This window comes from Macaca mulatta, chromosome 16 (genome assembly GCF_049350105.2).
Source record: "Macaca mulatta isolate MMU2019108-1 chromosome 16, T2T-MMU8v2.0, whole genome shotgun sequence".
NCBI classification, from domain to species: domain Eukaryota; kingdom Metazoa; phylum Chordata; class Mammalia; order Primates; family Cercopithecidae; genus Macaca; species Macaca mulatta.
The window spans coordinates 92,828,046-92,850,975 of record NC_133421.1 but is presented as its reverse complement, the minus strand read 5'-3'; the positions used below and the strand labels follow the sequence as shown (position 1 = coordinate 92,850,975).

At 63.2% G+C, this 22,930-nt stretch overlaps 1 protein-coding gene across 1 annotated transcript; it reads right to left on the bottom strand.

The window, feature by feature from the left end:
• Positions 1-5,346: 5,346 nt before the first annotated feature.
• On the bottom strand, positions 5,347-21,425 carry METRNL (meteorin like, glial cell differentiation regulator). Its single transcript, XM_028836933.2, has 4 exons — positions 21,016-21,425; positions 15,442-15,827; positions 6,984-7,043; positions 5,347-5,944 (listed from the first exon to the last, which is right to left on the bottom strand). The coding sequence occupies exons 1-4, from the start codon at positions 21,183-21,185 to the stop codon at positions 5,625-5,627; spliced, it is 936 nt and encodes a 311-aa protein (XP_028692766.2). The 5' UTR covers positions 21,186-21,425; the 3' UTR covers positions 5,347-5,624.
• Positions 21,426-22,930: the final 1,505 nt, after the last annotated feature.

Genomic DNA, 22,930 nt, shown 5'->3' with positions numbered 1-22,930 from the left:
CAAAAAATTAGCCAGGCGAGGTGGCGCACGCCTGTAGTCCCAGCCACTGGGAGGCTGAGGCAGGAGGATGGCGTGAACCCGGGAGGCGGAGCTTGCAGTGAGCTGAGATCCGGCCACTGCACTACAGCCTGGGCCACAGAGCGAGACTCCATCTCGGAAAAAAATAAAAATAAAAAAAAATAAGTGAGTTCTGCACCCCCTAGCACCCACACACTCAACCCTGACCCTCTCTTTTTCCTCGGAGGACATGTGGATCCACTGTGCGCATGTTCACGGCCGTGGGCTCCTGCAGGAGGGCAGGTCCCAGAGCTGAGCAGGCAGCTGGACCTCACAGCCCTGTCCTGGCCCAGTGAAGAGATGAGGCCCCAGTGCCATCGGGGTACCTGCTGCGGCAGCGGGGCATGAGGGGCCCACACACGGCTCTTGGGGCTCCCTAGCACCCCAATAAACAGGGCAGGCAGGCGTGGGTCCCCAAGGGGCCCGTGCCAGGGGCCCTGACTGACGCTGGTCGGAGGTGGGAGGAAGGCGGACACCCCTGAGCGTCCATGAACTACAGGAGCCTGAGGCCCTTGGGGCATCCCATGGGTGGGAGGAGAAAACTGGGTCCAGCGTCCTCACGAGTCCCTCTGTCCCCAGCTCTAATGTGGGCCCTGCCTGGCAGGGTTGTGGAGACAAGTGAGGCTGCCCCTCTGCAAACAGACCAGGGAGTGCAGTGACCACCAACCACTGGGCAAACCCATCAGGCTGGGGGCTCCCTGCACCAGCGTGTTTGAGGAACGTGGTGAGAAAGGCGTCCGGGCCTCTTAAGGCCTTGGGATTGGACCAGAGGAGGCGTCGGAGGAGCAGGACAAGTGGAGCTGGCACTAAGGGAGGGTGGGTCCCTGAGCGCATCGTGGCCTGACACCCGGAGGCTCTGGGCAGCAGGAGGGCACGGATCAGAGGGAGGTCGGGCGCTTTAGCTGCTGGGAAATGTGGATCTTCCCACTGCCCTGCAACCAGCAGCCGCTGGGGGAGGCTCCCTCGTGGTACTAGGCTCACAGGCCAGAGAGAGAAGGTTCTCGTGTGCCAGCACCAGGCGCCCACCCACAGGCCCCGACAGCCTCGGCTGTCTCTCACAACAGCCTCCTGGACCCCTCCCACCTCAGCCCCGGCCCCCGACCCCGAGCGGAGACTGTTTGATAAGCTTTGCCTTCCCCTAGTCTCTGGACCAAAAGCCCCCCAGCCCACAGGCACTTCTTAAAACACAGTAGCCTCCCATGAAGCGTGGCCTCTACTCCACCTGACACCAGGTTCGGGCCCCAGGTTCGGGCCCCAGGTTCGGGCCTACCCCCACATCCCTGTAATTGAGGAGAGGCCGCCAGCCTGAAACCTGACCTCCTTGTTCTGCAGCCTCCTCCAGTCAGTCAACACCCCTGGAGCCGGCCCAGAAAACCCAGGTTCCAGGAGCAGGTTCTCTGCCTCCCCACTGTGGGCTGGGCACCTGTGCTGTGGCACCCTGTTGGCAAAGGTGGGCTGTCCACCAGCCACAGGGGGACCTGGCCCAGCCCCAGCCTTGCTGCTTCAGGTCCTCACCCAGAAGCACCTGCTTCTTGTTGTGACCTGTGGGAGCCTGTAGACATGTGCTGGCTCAGATCTGAGTCGGTACACACCGGAGCCGGTGTAAGCGAATGCACACCTGAGCTGGCACACTACTGAGCCGGTGCACACCTGAGAAGGTGAAGGGTCCTCCCCGGCTGAGGAGAAGGTGAAGGGCCCTCCCCGGCTGAGGAGAAGGTGAAGAGTCCTCCCCGGCTGAGGAGAAGGTGAAGAGTCCTCCCCGGCTGAGGAGAAGGTGAAGAGTCCTCCCCGGCTGAGGAGAAGGTGAAGAGTCCTCCCCGGCTGAGGAGAAGGTGAAGGGTCCTCCCCGGCTGAGGAGAAGGTGAAGGGCCCTCCCCCGGCTGAGGAGAAGGTGAAGGTCCTCCCCGGCTGAGGAGAAGATGAAGGGCCCTCCCCGGCTGAGGAGAAGGTGAAGAGTCCTCCCCCGGCTGAGGAGAAGGTGAAGAGTCCTCCCCCGGCTGAGGAGAAGGTGAAGAGTCCTCCCCCGGCTGAGGAGAAGGTGAAGGTCCTCCCCCGGCTGAGGAGAAGGTGAAGGTCCTCCCCCGGCTGAGGAGAAGGTGAAGAGTCCTCTCCCGGCTGAGGAGAAGGTGAAGGGCCCTCCCTCGGCTAAGGAGAAGGTGAAGAGTCCTCCCCCGGCTGAGGAGAAGGTGAAGAGTCCTCCCCCGGCTGAGGAGAAGGTGAAGGTCCTCCCCCGGCTGAGGAGAAGGTGAAGGTCCTCCCCCGGCTGAGGAGAAGGTGAAGAGTCCTCCCCGGCTGAGGAGAAGGTGAAGAGTCCTCCCCGGCTGAGGAGAAGGTGAAGGTCCTCCCCCGGCTGAGGAGAAGGTGAAGAGTCCTCCCCGGCTGAGGAGAAGGTGAAGGGTCCTCCCCCGGCTGAGGAGAAGGTGAAGGGCCCTCCCCCGGCTGAGGAGAAGGTGAAGGTCCTCCCCGGCTGAGGAGAAGGTGAAGGGCCCTCCCCGGCTGAGGAGAAGGTGAAGGGCCCTCCCCGGCTGAGGAGAAGGTGAAGGGTCCTCCCCGGCTGAGGAGAAGGTGAAGGTCCTCCCCCGGCAGAGGAGAAGGTGAAGGTCCTCCCCGGCTGAGGAGAAGGTGAAGGTCCTCCCCGGCTGAGAAGGTGAAGGGCCCTCCCCGGCTGAGGAGAAGGTGAAGAGTCCTCCCCCGGCTGAGGAGAAGGTGAAGGTCCTCCCCCGGCTGAGGAGAAGGTGAAGGTCCTCCCCCGGCTGAGGAGAAGGTGAAGAGTCCTCTCCCGGCTGAGGAGAAGGTGAAGGGTCCTCCCCCGGCTGAGGAGAAGGTGAAGGTCCTCCCCCAGCTGAGGAGAAGATGAAGCGTCCTCCCCCGGCTGAGGAGAAGGTGAAGGTCCTCCCCCGGCTGAGGAGAAGGTGAAGAGTCCTCCCCCGGCTGAGGAGAAGGTGAAGGGCCCTCCCCCGGCTGAGGAGAAGGTGAAGGTCCTACCCCGGCTGAGGAGAAGATGAAGCGTCCTCCCACGGCTGAGGAGAAGGTGAAGGGCCCTCCCCGGCTGAGGAGAAGGTGAAGGTCCTCCCCCGGCTGAGGAGAAGGTGAAGAGTCCTCCCCGGCTGAGGAGAAGGTGAAGAGTCCTCCCCGGCTGAGGAGAAGGTGAAGGTCCTCCCCCGGCTGAGGAGAAGGTGAAGAGTCCTCCCTGGCTGAGGAGAAGGTGAAGGGTCCTCCCCGGCTGAGGAGAAGGTGAAGGGCCCTCCCCCGGCTGAGGAGAAGGTGAAGGTCCTCCCCGGCTGAGGAGAAGATGAAGGGCCCTCCCCGGCTGAGAAGAAGGTGAAGAGTCCTCCCCCAGCTGAGGAGAAGGTGAAGAGTCCTCCCCCGGCTGAGGAGAAGGTGAAGAGTCCTCCCCCGGCTGAGGAGAAGGTGAAGAGTCCTCCCCGGCTGAGGAGAAGGTGAAGAGTCCTCCCCCGGCTGAGGAGAAGGTGAAGGTCCTCCCCCGGCTGAGGAGAAGGTGAAGGTCCTCCCCCGGCTGAGGAGAAGGTGAAGAGTCCTCTCCCGGCTGAGGAGAAGGTGAAGGGCCCTCCCCGGCTGAGGAGAAGGTGAAGGTCCTCCCCCGGCTGAGGAGAAGGTGAAGAGTCCTCCCTGGCTGAGGAGAAGGTGAAGGTCCTCCCCCGGCTGAGGAGAAGGTGAAGAGTCCTCCCCGGCTGAGGAGAAGGTGAAGGATCCTCCCCGGCTGAGGAGAAGGTGAAGGGTCCTCCCCGGCTGAGGAGAAGGTGAAGAGTCCTCCCCGGCTGAGGAGAAGGTGAAGGGCCCTCCCCCGGCTGAGGAGAAGGTGAAGGTCCTCCCCCGGCTGAGGAGAAGGTGAAGGTCCTCCGCCAGCTGAGGAGAAGGTGAAGAGTCCTCTCCCGGCTGAGGAGAAGGTGAAGGGTCCTCCCCGGCTGAGGAGAAGGTGAAGAGTCCTCCCCCGGCTGAGGAGAAGGTGAAGGGCCCTCCCCGGCTGAGGAGAAGGTGAAGGTCCTCCCCCGGCTGAGGAGAAGGTGAAGGGCCCTCCCCGGCTGAGGAGAAGGTGAAGGGCCCTCCCCGGCTGAGGAGAAGGTGAAGGTCCTCCCCCGGCCGAGGAGAAGGTGAAGAGTCCTCCCCGGCTGAGGAGAAGGTGAAGGGTCCTCCCCGGCTGAGGAGAAGGTGAAGGGTCCTCCCCGGCTGAGGAGAAGGTGAAGGGTCCTCCCCGGCTGAGGAGAAGGTGAAGGGTCCTCCCCGGCTGAGGAGAAGGTGAAGGGCCCTCCCCGGCTGAGGAGAAGGTGAAGGTCCTCCCCTGGCTGAGGAGAAGGTGAAGAGTCCTCCCCCGGCTGAGGAGAAGGTGAAGGGTCCTCCCCTGGCTGAGGAGAAGGTGGAGTCCTCCCCGGCTGAGGAGAAGGTGAAGAGTCCTCTCCCGGCTGAGGAGAAGGTGAAGGGCCCTCCCCCGGCTGAGGAGAAGGTGAAGGGCCCTCCCCGGCTGAGGAGAAGGTGAAGGTCCTCCCTGGCTGAGGAGAAGGTGAAGGGTCCTCCCCCGGCTGAGGAGAAGGTGAAGGGTCCTCCCAGGCTGAGGAGAAGGTGAAGGGTCCTCCCCGGCTGAGGAGAAGGTGAAGGGCCCTCCTTGGAACCCCTGGAAGAGAGGCTCTGCCCACACCATGACTTTGGATTGTGGCCTCAGGAACTCAGAGAACGAGGCTGTCTCAGCCTGCAGTTGGTGGTGATTTGTTCTGGTAGCCGCATCCTTTGGGGACATGGCGTCACCAACTTAGGTTCAGACCAGCTCCTGGGCATCCAGAGACTTGCTGTGGGCTCCTGCACTTTGGGGAGGCTGGGGCCACAGGGCAGGACCTGAATTAATGGAAATGCAGCAGCAGGCGCTGATGGACAGTGGCCGGGGGGAGCAAGGCGCGTCTACCGAGGCAATGGACGCCCGTGGGGTATGTCTAGCGTGGCCCTGAACAAGGGCCGTGGGCACCGAACCTGGCGAAAGATAGACTGGCTCCTAGCTGGTCGGATCCTGGTCTTTATTCTCTGGAATGGAAACAACTAGCAGTCCGAAAAGGACTACAGCTGGCCAAGCTCATTCTTTAAAAATAAAATGAAAATAAAAAACATATTATTTGGCTCCATAAACTTCTGTCGTGAGAACAACTCTGAATGGCACCTTTTCACACGTCCACTGTGCCCAATGGCCAGCGCTTCCCCCAACACCAGACCAGACGCCGTGACTCAAAACGTCTTTAGAGAACAGTATCAAATGGCACACCAAGGCATTTTAAGACACAGGAGTTGGTTTCCTATGGACATTTCTTTTTTACCAAAAAAATATAATAACTTAGTTTGCATTTTACAGCATTTCCAATTGGCCAGGGCGTCCTTGGCTGGGAGCTCATGGGGTTGAGTGTGGTGAGAACGTCCACAGCTTGGGCACCAGGGTCAGGCCTGGGCCCCAGGCATGCGGTCCCCAGCGGGTGGCCCCCACTGCACGGCCCCACCGGGACCGCAACACCCACCGAAGCATGTGACTCATCAGGAGAGGGAGGGCAGCGCCCCAAGGACCCCCAGGGTCAGTCCATGCCAACCTCGCACGGGTTCAGTCCCCTCTCCTGGGCATCCCTGTACATCCTCTGGAAGTCTTTGAAGCGTGGGGCACAGCCGAGCCGCGCCTCCCCAAAGTGCATGTGGCCGGTAAAGAGAAAGTCGCCATGCCCTGGCCGCACACCACACTCCAGCAGCGTCCTGACACGCCCCTGCCAGTGGCCGTCGCCCTCGGGCACCGGCTCGAAGACCCTGCTTTTCTGCCGATAGAGTCTGCTCACGCGCAGGTGGATGGCTGAGTCCTGCCGCTCGGGCTCGTGGGTGACTTCCTGGATGGAGCCTCGAACGGCTGTGCGGGAAAGGAGATGGAGACAGGCGGTGAGCAGGCATACGGCAAGGCCACCGCCCCTCCGCGGGCCCCCCGCACCGTCGGGCACTGGAACGGGTAGCTGACCCCTGACTCTGCCATCTAGCGTGGAAATTCCCACAGAAAAGTACAACGTAACAGCAGGAAGCTGCCAAGGGGTGTCCCAGATAGTTAGACTTGGTCAGAAAACAGGTGCTCTCTCTACCAAGGGCAGACACGTAAGTGGGAAAACAGAACAAACACCTCGGTGCGTATCAGATGCTTTTCAAGTCAGAACAGCTGACACACAGGGCGCCCCTGCAGTTCTGTGTCCTGATCAGACAGACCCGGTGCGGCTCAGAGGAGAGGGTGGGCATGGGGGCAGCCTTAGGGCCGCACTTGGAAACCCCTGCCAGGCCCCGATTCCATGCCAGGGATCAGGAAAGCAGTGAGAAGGGGCCCGTCCTTGAGCTTGGAGGTGGAGTACAGAGTGGACACGGCTTCCACGGCACCACACGGGAGGCCAAACCTTTCCCAGAGAGTGTCTGTGCAAACACCACAAGCAAAGGGGCTGCAGTCCTGGCACCCCAAAGCTCCCCCTGCAGAGCCGCAGAGCCACTGGGAGCCTTAGGCATGGAACAGCGTGAACTCTGGTAGGGGGCAGGGAGTGTCCAACGCCAAGGTTGCTCTGGGCTGCTGATAAAATGCTGTTTACAAAGCACTTCAGCAAGACAAGCTGCTGGGAAACAGTAGACTTCAAGAGTCCCCTCGAAGAGCAATGATCTCATTTACAAAATGGGAAAATGCTTGACAGTCACCTAAAACAACCCCCGGCTCCCTCCAAGTGTGGGCGGTGGAGTCCCTGTCCCCAGGGCTGGTGGATGGCCAAGCCCAGGGCTTCCTCGGCGTGTAACCCTCCAGCAGGGTCCACGCAGTGCCGGAAGGCTGTCCTGGGCCCTGAAGAGGGACCCCTGGGCCCGAACAACTCCACGTGGCAGGAACCAGGCTCACAGGAGGTTGAAGCTACCAAGCAGACACTCACCGAAGTCGCTGGTGCAGACGGCTAGGAGCACCTCGGTGTCACTGCAGGGACGGCACGGGGCTGGGGAAGAAAGGCAGAGTCAGGAAGCAGCCTGGATGGGGCAGGCTCTGGGATGCCACCCACCACAGTCAAAAGAGCGTCACACTCAGCAAAGCCAAGTCAGGGAGGTGTCCACGTCAAGGCACCTCTTGGCCAACGCGACTTCCGAGGTGAGTCGGCGGCACGTGCTGGAGGGGCCGGCAGAGCAGGAGACAGAAAACACAACCTCGGCCACGCCAGGGTCTCACCCAGGGGACCCCTCAGCCCCACCTGGACCAAAGGCACCTGCAACTCGGCCATGATGGGCACGTGCCCTGACAGCAAGACCCTCAGTCCGGCCACGTCCCAGGGCCTTCGTGGGGAGGGGTCTTTGTGCTGTTTCCCCACTTACCTCCTCGGTGCAGCTGAGCCGGACTCAGAAATCACTCTCATGCCTGACGCAAATGCAAAGCCCACCCGGGGCTGAACTGAACCCACGGGACTAGAGTCACCCCCAACCCACCTCCACGGCCCACGACACCAACGACGGGGCCACCCTCACTTCCCAGAGTCACCCCTAATCCACCTCCACGGCCCATGATGCCAACGCCAGGACCACCCTCACTTCCCAGAATCACCCTAATTCACCTCCACAGCCCACAATGCCAACGCCGGGGCCACCCTCACTCGCCGGAGTCACCCCCAACCCACCTCCACGGCTCATGATGCCGGGACCACCCTCACTTTCCAGCTCCCTCAAAGGGCAGACACTCCCCACAGCTGTGCTGCCCACTTCCCTGGGCCACGACGGCAGCGGCACCTGAGAGGAGGGTCACATCCTGCAGGACCCCCCATGCGGCTAGAAGGGCCAGCAATGCTGAGACTCCAGGAAGGGGATCCCTGAGCAGGCAGCGACGCGTCCGCCTGCCACTGGCGTGGGGCCTCACCCAGCAGCGCAGAGATCCAGTCAGGGCCATGGGCTCAGCCCCTTCTCCGGACGCCACCTGGCCGTGGGATGAGACACACCCCAAACGGCTCTCGAGCCAAGCCCCGCTCACAGACCCCCTCTGAAGCCCGAAGCCTGCAGGGCCCGGCCTCCCCCAGAGAATGCAGAAAGCACGGAGGCTTCTCAGAACGAGCTCCCGCACCAGCCAAACCAGGCTTTCTCAACAACCTTCTCCCGGGGCCCAGCCCTCGCCCTGCCCTTCGCCCCAGTTTCTCAGACGGGCGGGCCACTGTGAAACAGAAACCTGCACCGCGCGTCCCCACACCCGGGATGGACTTGGGAAACGTGGTTTTATTATTTGCTCTTATTGCAGGTTTCAAGGCCTCACCTCACCTGTTCTGAGCCTCTAGGTTTTGGCCCCAAGTCTGTTAACTCAACAGAAGCTTTGAAATGTGAAATCTCAAAGACGCTGGTTTCCCCGGTGCCGTTTCACCTTCTGAAGGCTCTGAAACGTCCCTGGCCGAGAGCTGGGACAGCCTTGACGTGGGGTTCGCCGGCCCTGGAAGAAGCTAACGCCGTCTGCACCCCTGGCCGGCTGTCCTTGCTGGACTGAAGTGAGCTGAGCTCTCACCTGCCTGATGAGTGTGGGTCCGAGCTGGCTGCTGGTGACTGGCGGCCCCGGGGGACAGGGCAGCACACATACCTGGCACCTTGGCTGAGGTGGGGACAGCTGCTCAGAGAGGCCATCTGGGGCCAGGAACTTGCATGGACCCTCAGGGCCTGCACATGTGGTCAATGGAGGCCCTGGAGTCTGCAGTGCCCTGGGCAAGCACAGGTGTCTGTGGGCCCCTCAGGGTGGAGGTAGGAAGGACCCAGAGACAAGGCCAGGCAGGGGTGAGGGCGCCTCCCAGCCGGGCTCAGTGCCTGACTCACCGGCCCACCCGCCTGCTCCTGCATTTGCTTCCATTAAGTTATCAGGAAAAAGAAGCTGCAGAGCAAGCACAGACTGCTGGGCACCTTGAGGCCGGTCCAGCCTGGCACTGGGGGCACCTCGAGGCCAGACCAGCCTGGCACTGGGGGCACCTCGAGGCCGGTGCAGCCTGGCACTGGGGGCACCTCGAGGCCGGTCCAGCCTGGCACTGGGGGCACCTCGAGGCCGGTCCAGCCTGGCACTGGGGGCACCTCGAGGCCGGTCCAGCCTGGCACTGGGGGGTACCTGAAGGCTGGTCTAGCCTGGCACTGGGGGCACCTCGAGGCCAGTCTAGCCTGGCACTGGGGGCACCTCGAGGCCGGTCCAGCCTGGCACTGGGGGCACCTCTGCCATCCCAGCAACCCTGCAGAACAGGAGCTTCTGGCCAAATCCCCCTCCTGCTGCTTCGTACAGACTCACACTGCAGCCCCCACCACTGGGGCCTCCTGACCCGCAAGCTGGAAGCTGCCCAGTGGGCTCTTCTATGGGGGCCCCGGAGTGTGGCCCACCCTCGATACTTGGTTCACCTATGTGGACCCCCATCCCACTCGCCGGCTGGGGGCCTGCAGACCATGGTGGGCCTGATGCAGGCGCGTGCTGGACAGAGGCCAGGGAGGGCCAGGACAGTGCTGGGGGGACTCAAATTTCAGGCAGCATTTTTATCCTTCACAGGTGAGACTGCACCCCGGCCAGCACCTGCCCAGTGGCCACAGGGCCAGAGGTCCCAGCCCAGGACAATTCATGTGACTGAGGGTGGCCTCGGTTGAGAGAGAGCTGGTCAACAACAGAAGCCTGGTGACCACAGCCCACAAGAGGGTCCCCTCACTGAGCAGCACCCTCCGGCTGGGCAGCCATGGCAGCTGGGCTGGGCCAAGTGGTCCTGCAAGGGCAGGAGGCAGGAGGTGCCCAAAGCCCATCCTCACAGTCAGCAACGCAGTTGGGTGTGTGTGTGTCCCACCCTGGGGCGGGGGGTGTGAGTGTGTCTCCCACCCTGGGGCAGGGGGTCTGTGTGTGTATCTCCCACCCTGGGGCGAGGGGTCTGTGTGTGTCCCACCCTGGGGCGGGGGGTATGTGTGTGTATCTCCCACCCTGGGGCAGAGGGTGTGTGTGTGGGTCCCACCCTGGGGCAGGGGGTCTGTGTGTGGGTCCCACCCTGGGGCAGGGGGTCTGTGTGTGTATCTCCCACCCTGGGGCGAGGGGTCTGTGTGTGTCCCACCCTGGGGCAGGGGGTGTGTGTGTCTCCCACCCTGGGGCAGAGGGTGTGTGTGTGGGTCCCACCCTGGGGCGGGGGGTATGTGTGTGGGTCCCACCCTGGGGCGGGGGGTGTGTGTGTGGGTCCCACCCTGGGGCGGGGGGTGTGTGTGTGGGTCCCACCCTGGGGCAGGGGGGTGTGTGTGTGGGTCCCACCCTGGGGCAGGGGGTCTGTGTGTGCGTCTCCCACCCTGGGGCAGGGGGGGTGTGTGTGTGTGTCTCCCACCCTGGGGCGGGGGGTGTGTGTGTGGGTCCCACCCTGGGGCGGGGGGTGTGAGTGTCTCCCACCCTGGGGCAGGGGGTCTGTGTATCTCCCACCCTGGGGCGAGGGGTCTGTGTGGGTCCCACCCTGGGGCAGGGGGTCTGTGTGTGTCTCCCACCCTAGGGCGGGGGGTCTGTGTGTGTGTCTCCCACCCTGGGGCGGGGGTGTGTGTGGGTCCCACCCTGGGGCGGGGGGTCTGTGTGTGTGTCTCCCACTCTGGGGCAGGGGAGCCCACAGGCCCAGCCGCACACGTCCCACCCTGGGGCCTGGGCGTGCGAGCGTATCCAAGCCGTAGCTCATCACCGTCTGTGAGTCACGGCCCCACGACCTCAGCGGACGGCTGAGGGGAAGGATGGAGACGCTGCCCTCACGTGCCCTGCGTATCCCGCCCTGACTCATCCGGCCAACAGCGGGGGTGTGGGGCCCGGGGGCGGTCAGCACCTGCAGCGTCGCCTGCTGAAAGCCTCTGGAGACGACTCATCGACAGCTGAGCTGGTAACAAGCACCCTGGAGACCTCCCTGTTCTGATTCTGAGCTTTACAAAGCAGGGGTCACCTTCACAGAGAACACAGGGTGGACTCCAGGAGACGATCTGGAGACAGTTATTAACAGGAGCCAGGCTCATAAAGGCTGCGGAATGCGCTGGTCACAGACATATCACATCTAGTTTCCAGGCGGTGGGGAGGGTCGGCAAAGGGTTGGAATCCTGGTCCCTCCTCGTTGGAGGGGAGGGCTGGGGTGTGGACATCTCAGGACGGTCACTCAGGAGCTGGCATGAACAGGGTGGGAGGCACCAGCACGGTGGGGTTGGGGAAGCTGCTGTGGGGACTTAGGTTGGACAGCAGGTGTAAGTGGAGAGGCGGTGCCGTAGGTAAAAGCAGGACCGGCTGGTTCCGAGGAGAGGCTGAGAACGACAGACACCGACCGGTCCGGCAGGACTGCCCAGGTAAGGACAGCCAGAGGGACTCACATAGTTCTGACGGGAAACCTCTGTGGCCAGGACTGCCGGGTCTCCCACGCAGCTGGTGACGGGGGAAGGCGGGGACACGCTGCTTTCAGAGGAGCTGGTGACGGGGACAAGGTGCTTTCACAGGAGCCAAGAACAGGGAGCAGTGGGTAGGGGTGGAGGGTGGGCTCCCGTGGGCTCGAGGACCCAAGGCCGAGCTCCCAAGGCTGCCATTGTCACCGTCGCAGTGAGGTCGCACTCCAGGCTGCAGTCCATTGCTGGGGGGCCCCGGGGGTGTTGACCCAACGGCCCCTGCCCTTCCCCACCTCCCTCTCTTTCTCCCTCCCTCTTCCTGGTGAGGAAGCTGGCAGGGGCCACGCCCTTCCTCTCCGCAAGCCCGGAGATGGTTAAAATGAAAATTATAGTGGCTGGAGAGAAGCCACCAAGCAGGAAGCCAAAGATGGACGAGAGATGGGACGCCTTGGAAAAAAATCAGCCCCTCTCCTCTGCCTCCAGGAAATAATGAGAATTATCTTCCACACTTTTCCACCCATCCCTCCCACTATCAAGGACTTCTCCAAACTCTGAGGCTCCTGGAGGGGGCTCATCGGCAGGGACTCTATGCCCGCCAAGCTGGTCATTCACCTACGGGCTCAGCCAGGGGCAGGACTGTAAAGGGAGGGGGCGTTGAGGCCCCTGAGACGCTGCAGGACTCCGGCGTCCTGGAGAGCCAGGGATGGCACCGTGTGTTTATGATCAGCATCAAGGCAGCGTTCCCTCCCCTCCCACTGTCTGTGTCCACGATGCTGCTGCCCAGCCCTGGGCACCTGCTCACTGGGGCCTGCACCCCAAGCTCCAAGCAGACGTGACCAACCCAGGAGCACCTGACACATGGCCCTGGGAGAAGGTGAAGGACAGACTGGAATCCTGGGACCTGCCTGGACTGCCTAGGGTCTGTGTTCCCCAGAACCAGACAGAGCCCCCACCCACATTCCCCAAGCCACTGAGCGGTGCCCGTTTCCCGGATGCACTGGCCTGGGAACAGCAGCCCCACACAGCCTCAGCCAGGTCTGCTGGGCACAGGTCTGGGCACGACCTGGAGTTGCACCTGTCCACTCTCCGCACCTCCCATCCTGCAGAGTTTCCTCAGCATCCAAGGAAGGCGTCCGTGTTGCCTGCGGAAGCGGCCAGTTCAGGGCTGGGAGGTCCTGCCCACAGGTAACCAAATCCCAAGGTCCTGGGGCCGGGTCCCCTCCCTCCTGGCCCCGTCTGTGCCCCTGCAGGAACAGCCTGCCCCTGTGTTCTGGCCAACTCCAGGTTATCAGTGCCAAGTTTATTCAAGGAAGCCGATTACGGAGCACGAAGGTGCCACGATCACGCCTACAAGAACCACCAGAGCAGCGGGTTTCCTCCTGGCTGGGCAGGGGATGGGGCTCACACCCCAACTCTTGTCCGGGTTTCCAGCCCATGGAGCCTCTGTTCTCGTAAATCAGCCCAAACTGGACCTTCTGACTCACAGATGAGCTCGTCCACCTCTCGGCGGGTCGCCCACGCCAGGCCAAAGGCATAGGAAAGGCATAGGCACACCTCAGGCTCAGCAGGGCTGGCGCTGCCCGGCTCAGCCTCCATCGGCTCTCGCAGCTGCAGCAAGTGCAGGAACGGGAGACAAGGGAAACCGCGGCGCTGGCTGGACAGAGCTGGGGAGCCGGCCTCGCCCAGGGGACAGCGTCACTGCTGCCAGATGGCCGGCACCGACATTCCACATTAGGTACCCATTCCTGCGGCATTAAGGGCTTAGGGGCCCCCGTCCCCTGATGAAAGGCGAATACCCTGGGGACAGGCGATGCATCAACCTCCTCGGATCCCTCCTGCCCCTCGACCCCATCAGGATAGGAGAGGCCTCTCGTGAGGGCCCTGGAGGTGCTCAGCCCAGGGAGGGGCCCTGCACCTGTGCCTGTTCCCGTGGAGACGCCAGGCGTCGGGTGGGTCCCAGCTCCGGGGCCCCCGGTGAACCTCCGAGTCTGGGCCCCTGTCCTCAGTTCCGACGGTCCCTGCACGTCTGCTTCCTCAGATAGACAACCCATCAGGCACAGAGCCCTGGAAATCACCTCAGGCTCGGTTTGAGCAGGTGCCACAGGGTCACCAGGTGTGAACAAGGAAACCCCAGCACCTGCCTCACAGGACACAGCAAAGTTCTGGGACCCCCAAGCCAGCCTGACATGTACTGGGCCACAGTCCTGCGCAGGACCCCACAGGCCCAGGAGGCACACGAGGGCGAGCGAGGACCCATGGCCAAATGCCTGCTCTGGTCCCTCGGGGCTCAAGTCACTCCTCACAAGAGGCCGCTGCCTCCCTGCGACCCCACAGGACCCCAAGGCAGCTCAGCCCCGACCCTCATGTGCGTCTCCAAAACCCACCCACCGCCCCAGCTTACCCAGGGCCTGGAGGCCTCGGACCCCACCCCCAGAGGCAGGTGAGACAGTCTCTGTTCCCAAAGGAGAGCTCACAGGCTCCATAAGGGTCACCCCAGCCGACAAGCAGAACCATTGATTTCCACTGGAAGTGTCGAAATTGGGCCTGTGCTGTGTGGACGTCCAGGTGTGCATGGCAGGGACTGACTGTGCTGCAGCCTCTTTAAGAATCTCACCCAGAAGCAGAACAAAGCTCAGGCCACAGAGCACGTGACCTGCAGCCCAACGTCTTCAAAACCAATCATCATTTCAATCAGCAGAAAGAATGTTCACAAGTCACTAATATCTGGCCTGGCACCTTTACCTCCGGTTAGAAAGACTGAACTTGGTGCTTGGGTTTCTCTAGGTTTTGTCTCATTGTGAGTTTCTCTCCAGGACCCCCAGAGCAAGGCTGGTGCCCCCTCCCCCAGATCCCCCACCCACCATAACTGTTGGTGACCAAGATAAAGGCCGCTGTGGTTAAAGTTTTATCCAGCGTGCAACCAACCACAGCACAGCTGAGTTTGCACCAGTGTCCAGCCCTGCGGGTGCTGAGGCCCAAGGGGCAGTCAGAGCTCATGGGCCAGTCAGGATTCCAGGCAGACGGCCCTACGCTCACTCTGTAAATGACCAGTCCATTTGGGAGAGATTTCAGAGAGAGACGGAAAACTGATCTAGGTCAAGAACATAGAACACAAAAACGTGGGCTCCCATTCAGGATAAAAGTCTGCACACCTGAGACTGAGGCCACACAGACCATGGAGGTCACACAGCCCACAGGTGCCTCCCGGGACCTCATGCCTCCTGGTGTCTACCCTCAGAATTTTCTAGAGACCAACACAGCCCTCCACAAAGGACCTGTCCCCCAAGCACAGGCGTCCACAGATGCCACGTGACAACTCCACTCCCTGCTGGCCACACAGGGAAGCTGTCTGCTTATCGTACCCACAAGACCCGTCGGGGACGGGGGTGGCCCCAAGTTCTGGGCATCACAGCTGAGCACCGCTCCAGGCTGAGTCAGTCTCAGCTCCCACCCAAAAATTGACGTTTCAGGGTCTTTAGCTGACACCAGAAACACCCAGCCAATTCCCAGGGCAGTTTGAATGACAAAAGCACCCGTTTCAAAGGCACTTCACCATCCACAAGCACAGGGGCGTGTCTGACCCAGCAATGGCCCAGCCGCCCACAGGGGGACGCTCGCCGTGCTCCCCAGACACACCTCCCGGGAGACAGGCCCCGCTTCGCCAAGGCCGTGCCGCCCAGAACACTAACCCAGATGGGCCAGTCTTTTCAAAGGGGTTTTAGTGGGAAAGGCTGCATCTCAAAGATGGTTTAGCTTGGCCGTCCCGCACCCCCCACACCATGTCACACCCCTAGGAGGGCCCCTCTGCGGGTGCCAGTGCCCCCAAACCCCAGTCGCCCGTGGGGTTCTTTGGGTAAAACGTCATGTCCGAAGCACAGACACAGCAGGGTGTTCACCAAGGCTGAGCAGACGAGGGGGCAGGAAGAAATCAGAGACACCTGTCAGATCACAGCCCCACAATGACAAGGCCTGCCACCCCGGACAGGGGAGCCCGCGCCAGCCCACCACCCCCGACCCGGGCAGGACACTCACCAGACAGCTCGTGCAGGTCTGACACCCTGTGCCTCCTAATCAGCTCATACTGGAAGCCCGTGGTCCTCCGGCCGATATCCTGCTGCGGCGTGGCCTCCACGAACAGGCCGCCCTGCTCCAGGCCAAAGCACTGCACCCGGCCGGGCCTGCCATCCCCGTCCGGCACCAGCAGTCTCAGTTCTCCAGTTTTTTCCAAATAAATATTGGCCCCCGAGGAGTCCCTGAAGGGCTTGATGCACACAGCCAGGTGCCGGGCAGGCGAGAAGGTGTTGGGCCGCAGGTTAACGATGAGAGCACCTGTCGGGTACATCCACTCCACAGCGCCCGCCGCGCAGCGCAGATACACCTGCTCCACCTCCTTCCTGTGCGTCTCGTGCGTCAGCCCACTGCGGAGGACACACACGTCAGCCAGGCCCGGAGCTGAGGCTCCTGCCCCCAGCACACACCCCACCCACACCCACAGACAGCCAGTAAGGATGACACCTCTCAAAATGATGGCGGCTCACGGACCCACCCGCTGCCAGCCACAGGTGCCACATGGACCCCTGCCCGTGAGGCAGGCCGGCGCCATCTCCGCCCTTCGGCACGGGGGCCCCACCCAGTTCCTTCCAGTGCATCTGCACCGAGAGCCACGGTGGGGCCGAGCTCCCAGGAATGCAGGTGGTGCCGGCCCCCAGGCTCTCCAGACACCCTCCAACACTCAGAGTGTGCGCCTCTGCTGCCATAGTGTCAAACACCAATCTCTGCAGTGTTCCTGAATCAGGGTGGCTGGAGGTGCCGGGGCAGTGGGAGGGAGCCCGAAGGAAGGGATGGATTCCTCCGGAATATCACGGAGTATCATGGAAACACCAGCAGGCCCTGTGTACCAACTCTGGTTCCAGATGACCACGAGGGCTGGGACGCTAGAGGTAAAGTGACGGTGGGACCCCACGCTAGAGGTGCGTGAAGGAGAAACCCTGGGATGCAACCTGCCCAGAGAGCAGCTTTTAAATTAATCCAGAGGGCTGGCAGTTTGGGGGGAAGGAGATCCTAGATGAGTTTTGTTTTTAGCACCTAATTAAGCATAGATGTTTGTACGTTTTTCAAAGTAATGATTTGACCGTTTTCTGCAAGCCTGAAGACCCTGCACTGCCGACAGTGTGTGTAAAAATAAGCTATCGTTAAAGCAAGATTCACTACAAAAGTGAGGTGAACTTCCTCCACAGGGTGAGGATTCGGGCGGGGGACTACTGTGTGAGTAGCAAGCTAAGTTTACCCCCATGAACGCTAAATAGAAAAAAATGAAGTGTGCTTGGAGAGGCAGGTCCTGAGTAGAAACAGTTATATTTTCAAGAAACTGAAACATCAAAAACCTTACACTTCTTCTCCACACTTTAATGTAAATGCCAGCTCGTGGCTAACAGTCACATCACAACCACCAAGTGGGCCTGGAACTAACCCAGTGACTTCAACTAAGTGTTTTATTACACGAAACTGGGTTCGGAGCAGATCTCAGACAGGTTCACCCACATTCTTAGGATTTTTATGTGAAATAAGCAATGCTCTTTCCAGAGCCCTGGCCTGAGCGAGTCACCACAAACCCTTTCGGCAGCAGAGAAAATGCGTAACATATGGTTTGCATTTACTGCTGCTGACTCACACTCTCGGCCCCCAAACCTCACTTTTCATAGGCTGCAGGCCACATCAGAGGGAGGTGTCGAGGGGTGCACTCCTCCTCACCCTCTCCCCACCCCCACAAGGCCCTAGGTCATGAGTGGCCACGCCGCACCGGCTGCCAGGATCACACACCCAGAACAGACTCACAAATTACAGTCCATAAAGCTCACGCAAGCTCATCTAACACGTATGTGGGGAAGGGCATGATGATCGTGCTGTGTGGAAACTGGACTCAGTGGAGAGTGGCTGACACACTCGGCTACAGTCAGTTCTCTCCTTATGCAGCCTCATCGTCGTGTCCCTCCCTCCCGACTCTGGCATCGAGGCCACTGTCCTCCTGCCCCTGCTCAGGCACCGAGCCTCAGCCCTCTCTCCACATACACCATCCTGACACGTTGCCTCCTCTCGGGGGGTCCTGAAGCTCGAGGGAGTGGGCTCTGGTCACCTCTGACAGTACTGCCTTCATCGAGCAGGGGAGGGGAACAGCCACAAATCAGCAGGGGCGGAGGGCACCCTCCTGGGGACAGGCAGCCAACCCACCTCTGCCCAGGGGGAGGCCAACTTGAGCCTTGGGGCCATCCTGGCCTAGCACATGCTACCTGCATCTGGTGGGCACATCTGGCTCCACCCACTCAGAAGACACTGGGCAAAAAGAGGACGAGGACAAAATGAAGGTGGACACAGAAGAAAGAAGGCACCCGGCTACCTCACCCTTCACCTAACGTCTTCTCAGCCCACTCAGAGGGGTCTGCACCCAGCGCAGGGCCTGCTGCCCTCTTTTCTCACATTCTTGCGAAACATCCAGACCAACGGGACTCCAGCTAGGCCAGTGACATGGGAATTTTCACATTAAAGTCAGTAGCATGTGATGCACAAGACCCATGTAGATTAAAAAAAAAAGTAAAACGATGCGTCCTTCAGCCTGGGACCCAGCAGACCTCGGCACGAAGTCCAAGACTCATGGTCTGTGCTGGTTCCTACCAGAAAATCGAGCGCCTCAAAGTTCTCACCTCCAAATATCCAGCACCTCAGCAAACCTGGAAACAGAGTCTGTTTATGCAAAATTGGTGGCATTGCAAAAATGTGACATATTTAATGGTCATGGATGAGGGCATTTTGTGATTTTCACAGGAGATGCAGGTGACACACACACAGTTCTGTTGTGATAAAACTAAACTGTGCAGACAAAACTGGTTCTGTCCAACTTTAGGAAACTGGCAAGATTGATTTGATGTTGGATAAACAGACTCAACAGATGCATTTTTAATAGTCAGCAAAGGTTACCACCCAGGTGGACATGCTTGTGGGGCACCTTCGTGGAAAGGAGGGCAAATCCCAAGTGGATCAAGGGACTCGCTGAAGGAGGCAGTGCAGGTGCACTGGAGTGTTGCTGAGGCACCAGCCCACACACCACAACTCTGAGTCACCAGGACAAAATGCCCGGCTCCTGTATGAAAGTCAGGAAGGGCTTTGAACCCACTGGCAGGTTACCTTTCCTTTCCACACCTTGCATGAGAGACAAACCAGGTGTGACCGCACCTGCGATGCCTGGGCTGACACAAGTGGGAAAGTTCATGGTCCACCTTTATGGCCACCGGCTGATAAAGACAGGGCGCTGGTCCTGCCTCCCCCAAAGGGAAAAAGGTTTCATCATCTCCTACTTAATTGCTTAGAAGAAAAACCCAGCAACAGAGGCTGTCAATGCCGTCACCAGTGTCATGAGGGGCAACTGTCCTGCTATCAGGGGATGAAAATCCACCCAGCACACCAGTGCTCGCTCCACGCTGTGCTTCTTCAGGACAGCTGGTAAAAAGTCACAAACACTGGAGGGTCGCAGGCAGGCCGGTGCACTCCAGTTTCAACAGGGAGTCACTGATTTGTGAAGTGTGTGGATCAACGGGGCAGTGATTACAACAAAAGGAAGTCTCACTTATGCCCCAGAAACACAGCCAGGCCCCGTGTCCCCTCCAGATCACACCTGCAGCTCCAGCAGCCCCCACAGTTGCCCTCTGCCAGGCTCTGCAGGTGGGGGTGGGGGGCCCTCCGGGGAGTCTGAGGCCAGGAGCACGCTGGCAACGACGGGGCGAAGAGGGTCTCCGGGTAGACCGGAGGGTGCACAGGTCCTGGAGGGCAAAACACTCCTGTCCCGCTGCCATCACCCGCCCCTGGAGGTGGAGGGGTGGCCTCCCACCCACCCGTGGCTCCCTACCGCGCGCTCCGGGCCCCAGGAGACGCCCCCTCCCACGGAGCACACAGTCCCCTGACACCCTGAAAAGGCTGCCGGCTCCTTCTCAACAAACTCAGCCTGGGCGGCGGGGACTGCGTTTCTGGTTTCGGTCTGCTGAAGCAGAACGCCCCAAGGCCTCGGTTTAGGGGTGCACTGACCCGCCCGGCAGAGGCAGCGAGCCGGAATTTAATCACTACGCGGGGGCAAGGGCGGCCCCAGAAGAGCTGTCAGCCTCGGAGGCTCCCAGCCAGCTCCGCTGGCGCCAGCGTTCCCGGCCGACCCTCCCCCAGACCTCCATCCGCCCGCGGCCCAACCTCAGCTCCCGCGTCCCCGCTCGGCCGGCCGGGAGGCTTCTGCCGAGAAGGGAGGCGGCCGCTCCCGGGACAGCCGGGCACCGCCCACGGCTCTCTGGGGTGACTCTCCCTCCCAGCGCCCCGCCCCTTCCCCCGGGAGGCTCCGCTGGGGACGCTGGGGGGTGACCGCGGCTCCCCTTCCCCGGGGAGGCTCCGCTGGGGGCGCTGGGGGGTGACCGCGGCTCCCCTTCCCCGGGGAGGCTCCGCTGGGGGCGCTGGGGGGTGACCGCGGCTCCCCTTCCCCCGGGAGGCTCCGCTGGGGGGTGACCGTGGCTCCCCTTCCCCCGGGAGGCTCCGCTGGGGGGTGACCGTGGCTTCGCAGAGACCGAGAACGGAGGCTGCGGTCCGGGGAGACCCGCGCCTGCCCCGCGGACACCAGCCCCGCACCGGCTCTGCCCCGACCTTCTCGGAAAACAGCTTCGCTCGAAATAACCGCGTGACTCGGTGCCCGGCGGGGGCGGCGGCCGGCGGGCGGGGGACTGGCCGAGGGGAAGCGGGACCCGGGCCCAGGCCGGCCCGGCCACGGCTTTCCGGGAGGCGCGCGCCACTCGGGTCCCCGCGCATCTGCGAACTCCGGAACTGGCGACTCCGAGGCTCGCGCAGGGCGGGTTCGGCCGCGGTGCCCTCGGCGCCCTGGGATTCGCGTGGGAGCAGCGGCGGCTCCCGAGGGGCACTCGCGGCTGGCGCTGCTCTCAGCGGCCACACTTGAGTTAAAAAAAAAAAGTCCTCGGCTGCCACCGCGGGTGGGCGGAGGGGGGGTCGCCCAGCGCAGCGCGCGCCGCGGCCAAGGGCGGCCTGACCTTCACGGGGCAGGGGCGGGGGGCCCGGCCGGAGCCGCACTCGGCCCGGTTCACAGGTGCCCGCCCGCGGCTCCCCGAGACAGAAGTGGCCCCCGCTGCGGTCCGCGCCCGTCCCCGACACCGCCGCTCCCTCCCGCGGCCGCCCCCTCCCGCTCTGGCCCGGGGCGGCCTCGGGGCGCGCAACTCCCGGAGCCTGCAAGGAAGGGCCCGAGCACCGACCCCCGCCTGTCCCCGGGATGGGGTCGCGGGACCGGCGGCCCCCGAGGCTCGGACACGCGCGGAGCCGGGACCGACCCTGCCGCGCTGCAGGCGCGCCTCCCCCGGGCGTCCTCCGGGCCAGGGACCGGGACGCCGCAGGCTCTTTTGTTCTAGAACCGGGGGCGGGGGACAGTGGGCACCGGACTGGGCCTGGAGAGCGGCCCCCGGAGCCTCTGCCCCGCGCTCGCCCCTGGCCGCGCCCCCGCACGCTCGGCCGGCCCAGGACGGGAGGGGACGCGAGGGGAGGGGGCCGGGCCGGGGTCGCGCCGCGCACACTCACCTCCCCTTCCAGCTGCACAGGTCGCTGGAGTACTGCGCGCCCGCGCCGCCCAGCAGCACGGCCGGGAGCAGGAGCAGCAGCAGGAGCGGCGGCGGGGGCGGGCCCGGGGCGGGGGGTCGCGGCCACAGCTGCCCCGCACGCCCCCAGGCCGCCCGCGCCGCGCCCCGCATGCTCTGGCTCCGGCTCCGCCGCCCGGCCCCGCGTCCGCGCCCCGCGGAGCAGACCCCGGAGCCCGCGAGCCGGGCGGGGGCGGGGGCGGGGCGGGCTTCGAGTCCGGGTGGTCACGTCGCGCGCCCCCCGAGTCCTCCGCGCGGCCGCCCGCCCATCCCGGCCCGCTGGAGCCGCTGGAGCCGCTGGAGCCGCTGGAGACGCGCGCACTGGTCCGCGCCCGCCGCCGCCGCCGAGCCTCTGAACTTGACGAGTCCGAGTCCGCCCGGCCGGGTTCAACCGGGGGGTGGGGCCCACCCGCCGCCCCGCCCCGCCCCGCCCCGCCCCGCCCCGCGCCGCGCCGGAAACTCCTCCCGGGGCGCCCGGCCGGACGCGCAGACACCGAGTCAGCAGCGAATCGGGGGCGCGGGCGCCGGAGCGGGGGCGCTTCAGGAGGAGGGGGCGCGCCGGGCCGCGAGCGGGGTCCGCAGGGAAGAGCCCGGCCTGGAAAGCGGAGTCCGGGGCGCGAGCGGGTGCGAGGCGGGGGCGGGGTGGAAACCCGAGACCCCCTTGTAGTGGCCGACGCGAGCTGCGCCCGCCCCTGCCGACCCCCCGAGGCGGTGCCGGGGCCCCATCCTGCGCCCCATCCTGCGCCCCATCCTGCGCCCCATGCTGCGGCAGCCCCGGCGTGGAGCGGTGAAGGAGGCCCCGGCCCGGCCGGTTCTGGGTCCCCCGCGCCTCGCCAGCCGGCGGCCGTCAGGGGCGATCCGGGCACCCCGAGCCCGGCAGAGTTGGTGCCTCGGGAGTTCCCGGCTCCCTCCTGACCGGGGACGTGCGGCCGCCGCGCCGGGGCCTCTGCCGAGCGCTGCCCACTCCTCGCTGCGGACACCCGGGGCCAGACGGTTCTCGGGGTGGGGACCTCCTGCGCCTGGTGGGATGTTAGCAGCACCCTGGCCCCCGCTCTCCGGTTATCAGCAGCAACCCCCGCCCCAGCTTTGACACCCAAACTCTGCAGATGAGGCCGAACCCCGCCCCGCCCCCGTGCCCCGGGGCAGAATCACCTGCTCGAGTGTGGTCGTTCCCCGGGTGGTCACCGCGGCCACCACGTGCCTGAACCATTGCGGGGGACAGCGGAGACCCCCGCCCGGACTGGGGAGGCCCTACAGACTCAGGCCGGAGAGGGGGAGCGAGAGGGTGCCGAGGGCCCGCCAGGCGGGAGAGGCCGGGGCTGGCCCTCCAGGCGGTCCCAGCTGCGATCACAAGCTGGCTTCTCTGTGCCGCGGGTCAGTGGCCTTGCCGGAGACTAATCAGCTCCAGAGCCGAGCGCAGCATCCAGTGATGGGGAAGCTTGGCCTTGTCCCCTTTTCCAGCCAAGATACCTTCCAGGAGGACTTGCAAACGACCTGTGCAAGTCTGAATAACTGGGTTGTGACTACCAGAGGAGGTGGGGAGAGGGCTTTGAAAATTGTGGGTCTGCAGGGATGGAAGTCACCGGCAAAGGTGGGTGGAGCCGAGCCCCCAGCCCAGGAAAGCTGGAACAAGGGTGAAGGCCTGAAGAACTGGAAGGCGATGACAGTGACCAGTGAAGGTAGTTTCATTGTAAGGATCTGTTTAGCGCACCTACTCCATCAGAAACCTGCAGCCAGGACCTTGCCCAGCACACCAAGTGACATCGCACTGGGGCTCGAGGTCTGGTTGAGGTGCATTTCGGAGCTTGGGGAATGCCCCACCCACCCCCATCTGCTCTAGGATTGTCCCTCCCACCACC

What these genes read in the sequence shown, in the direction of transcription:
- METRNL (XM_028836933.2), bottom strand. Translation starts at nt 21,185, where the DNA reads ATGCGGGGCGCGGCGCGGGCGGCCTGGGGGCGTGCGGGGCAGCTGTGG. An exon ending in CTGTGCAGCTGGAAGGGGAG is followed by an intron (nt 15,828 to 21,015) that starts GTGAGTGTGCGC and finishes TGTCCTCCGCAG; the next exon opens with TGGGCTGACGCACGAGACGC. An exon ending in CGTCTGCACCAGCGACTTCG is followed by an intron (nt 5,945 to 6,983) that starts GTGAGTGTCTGC and finishes TTTCCCGCACAG; the next exon opens with CCGTTCGAGGCTCCATCCAG.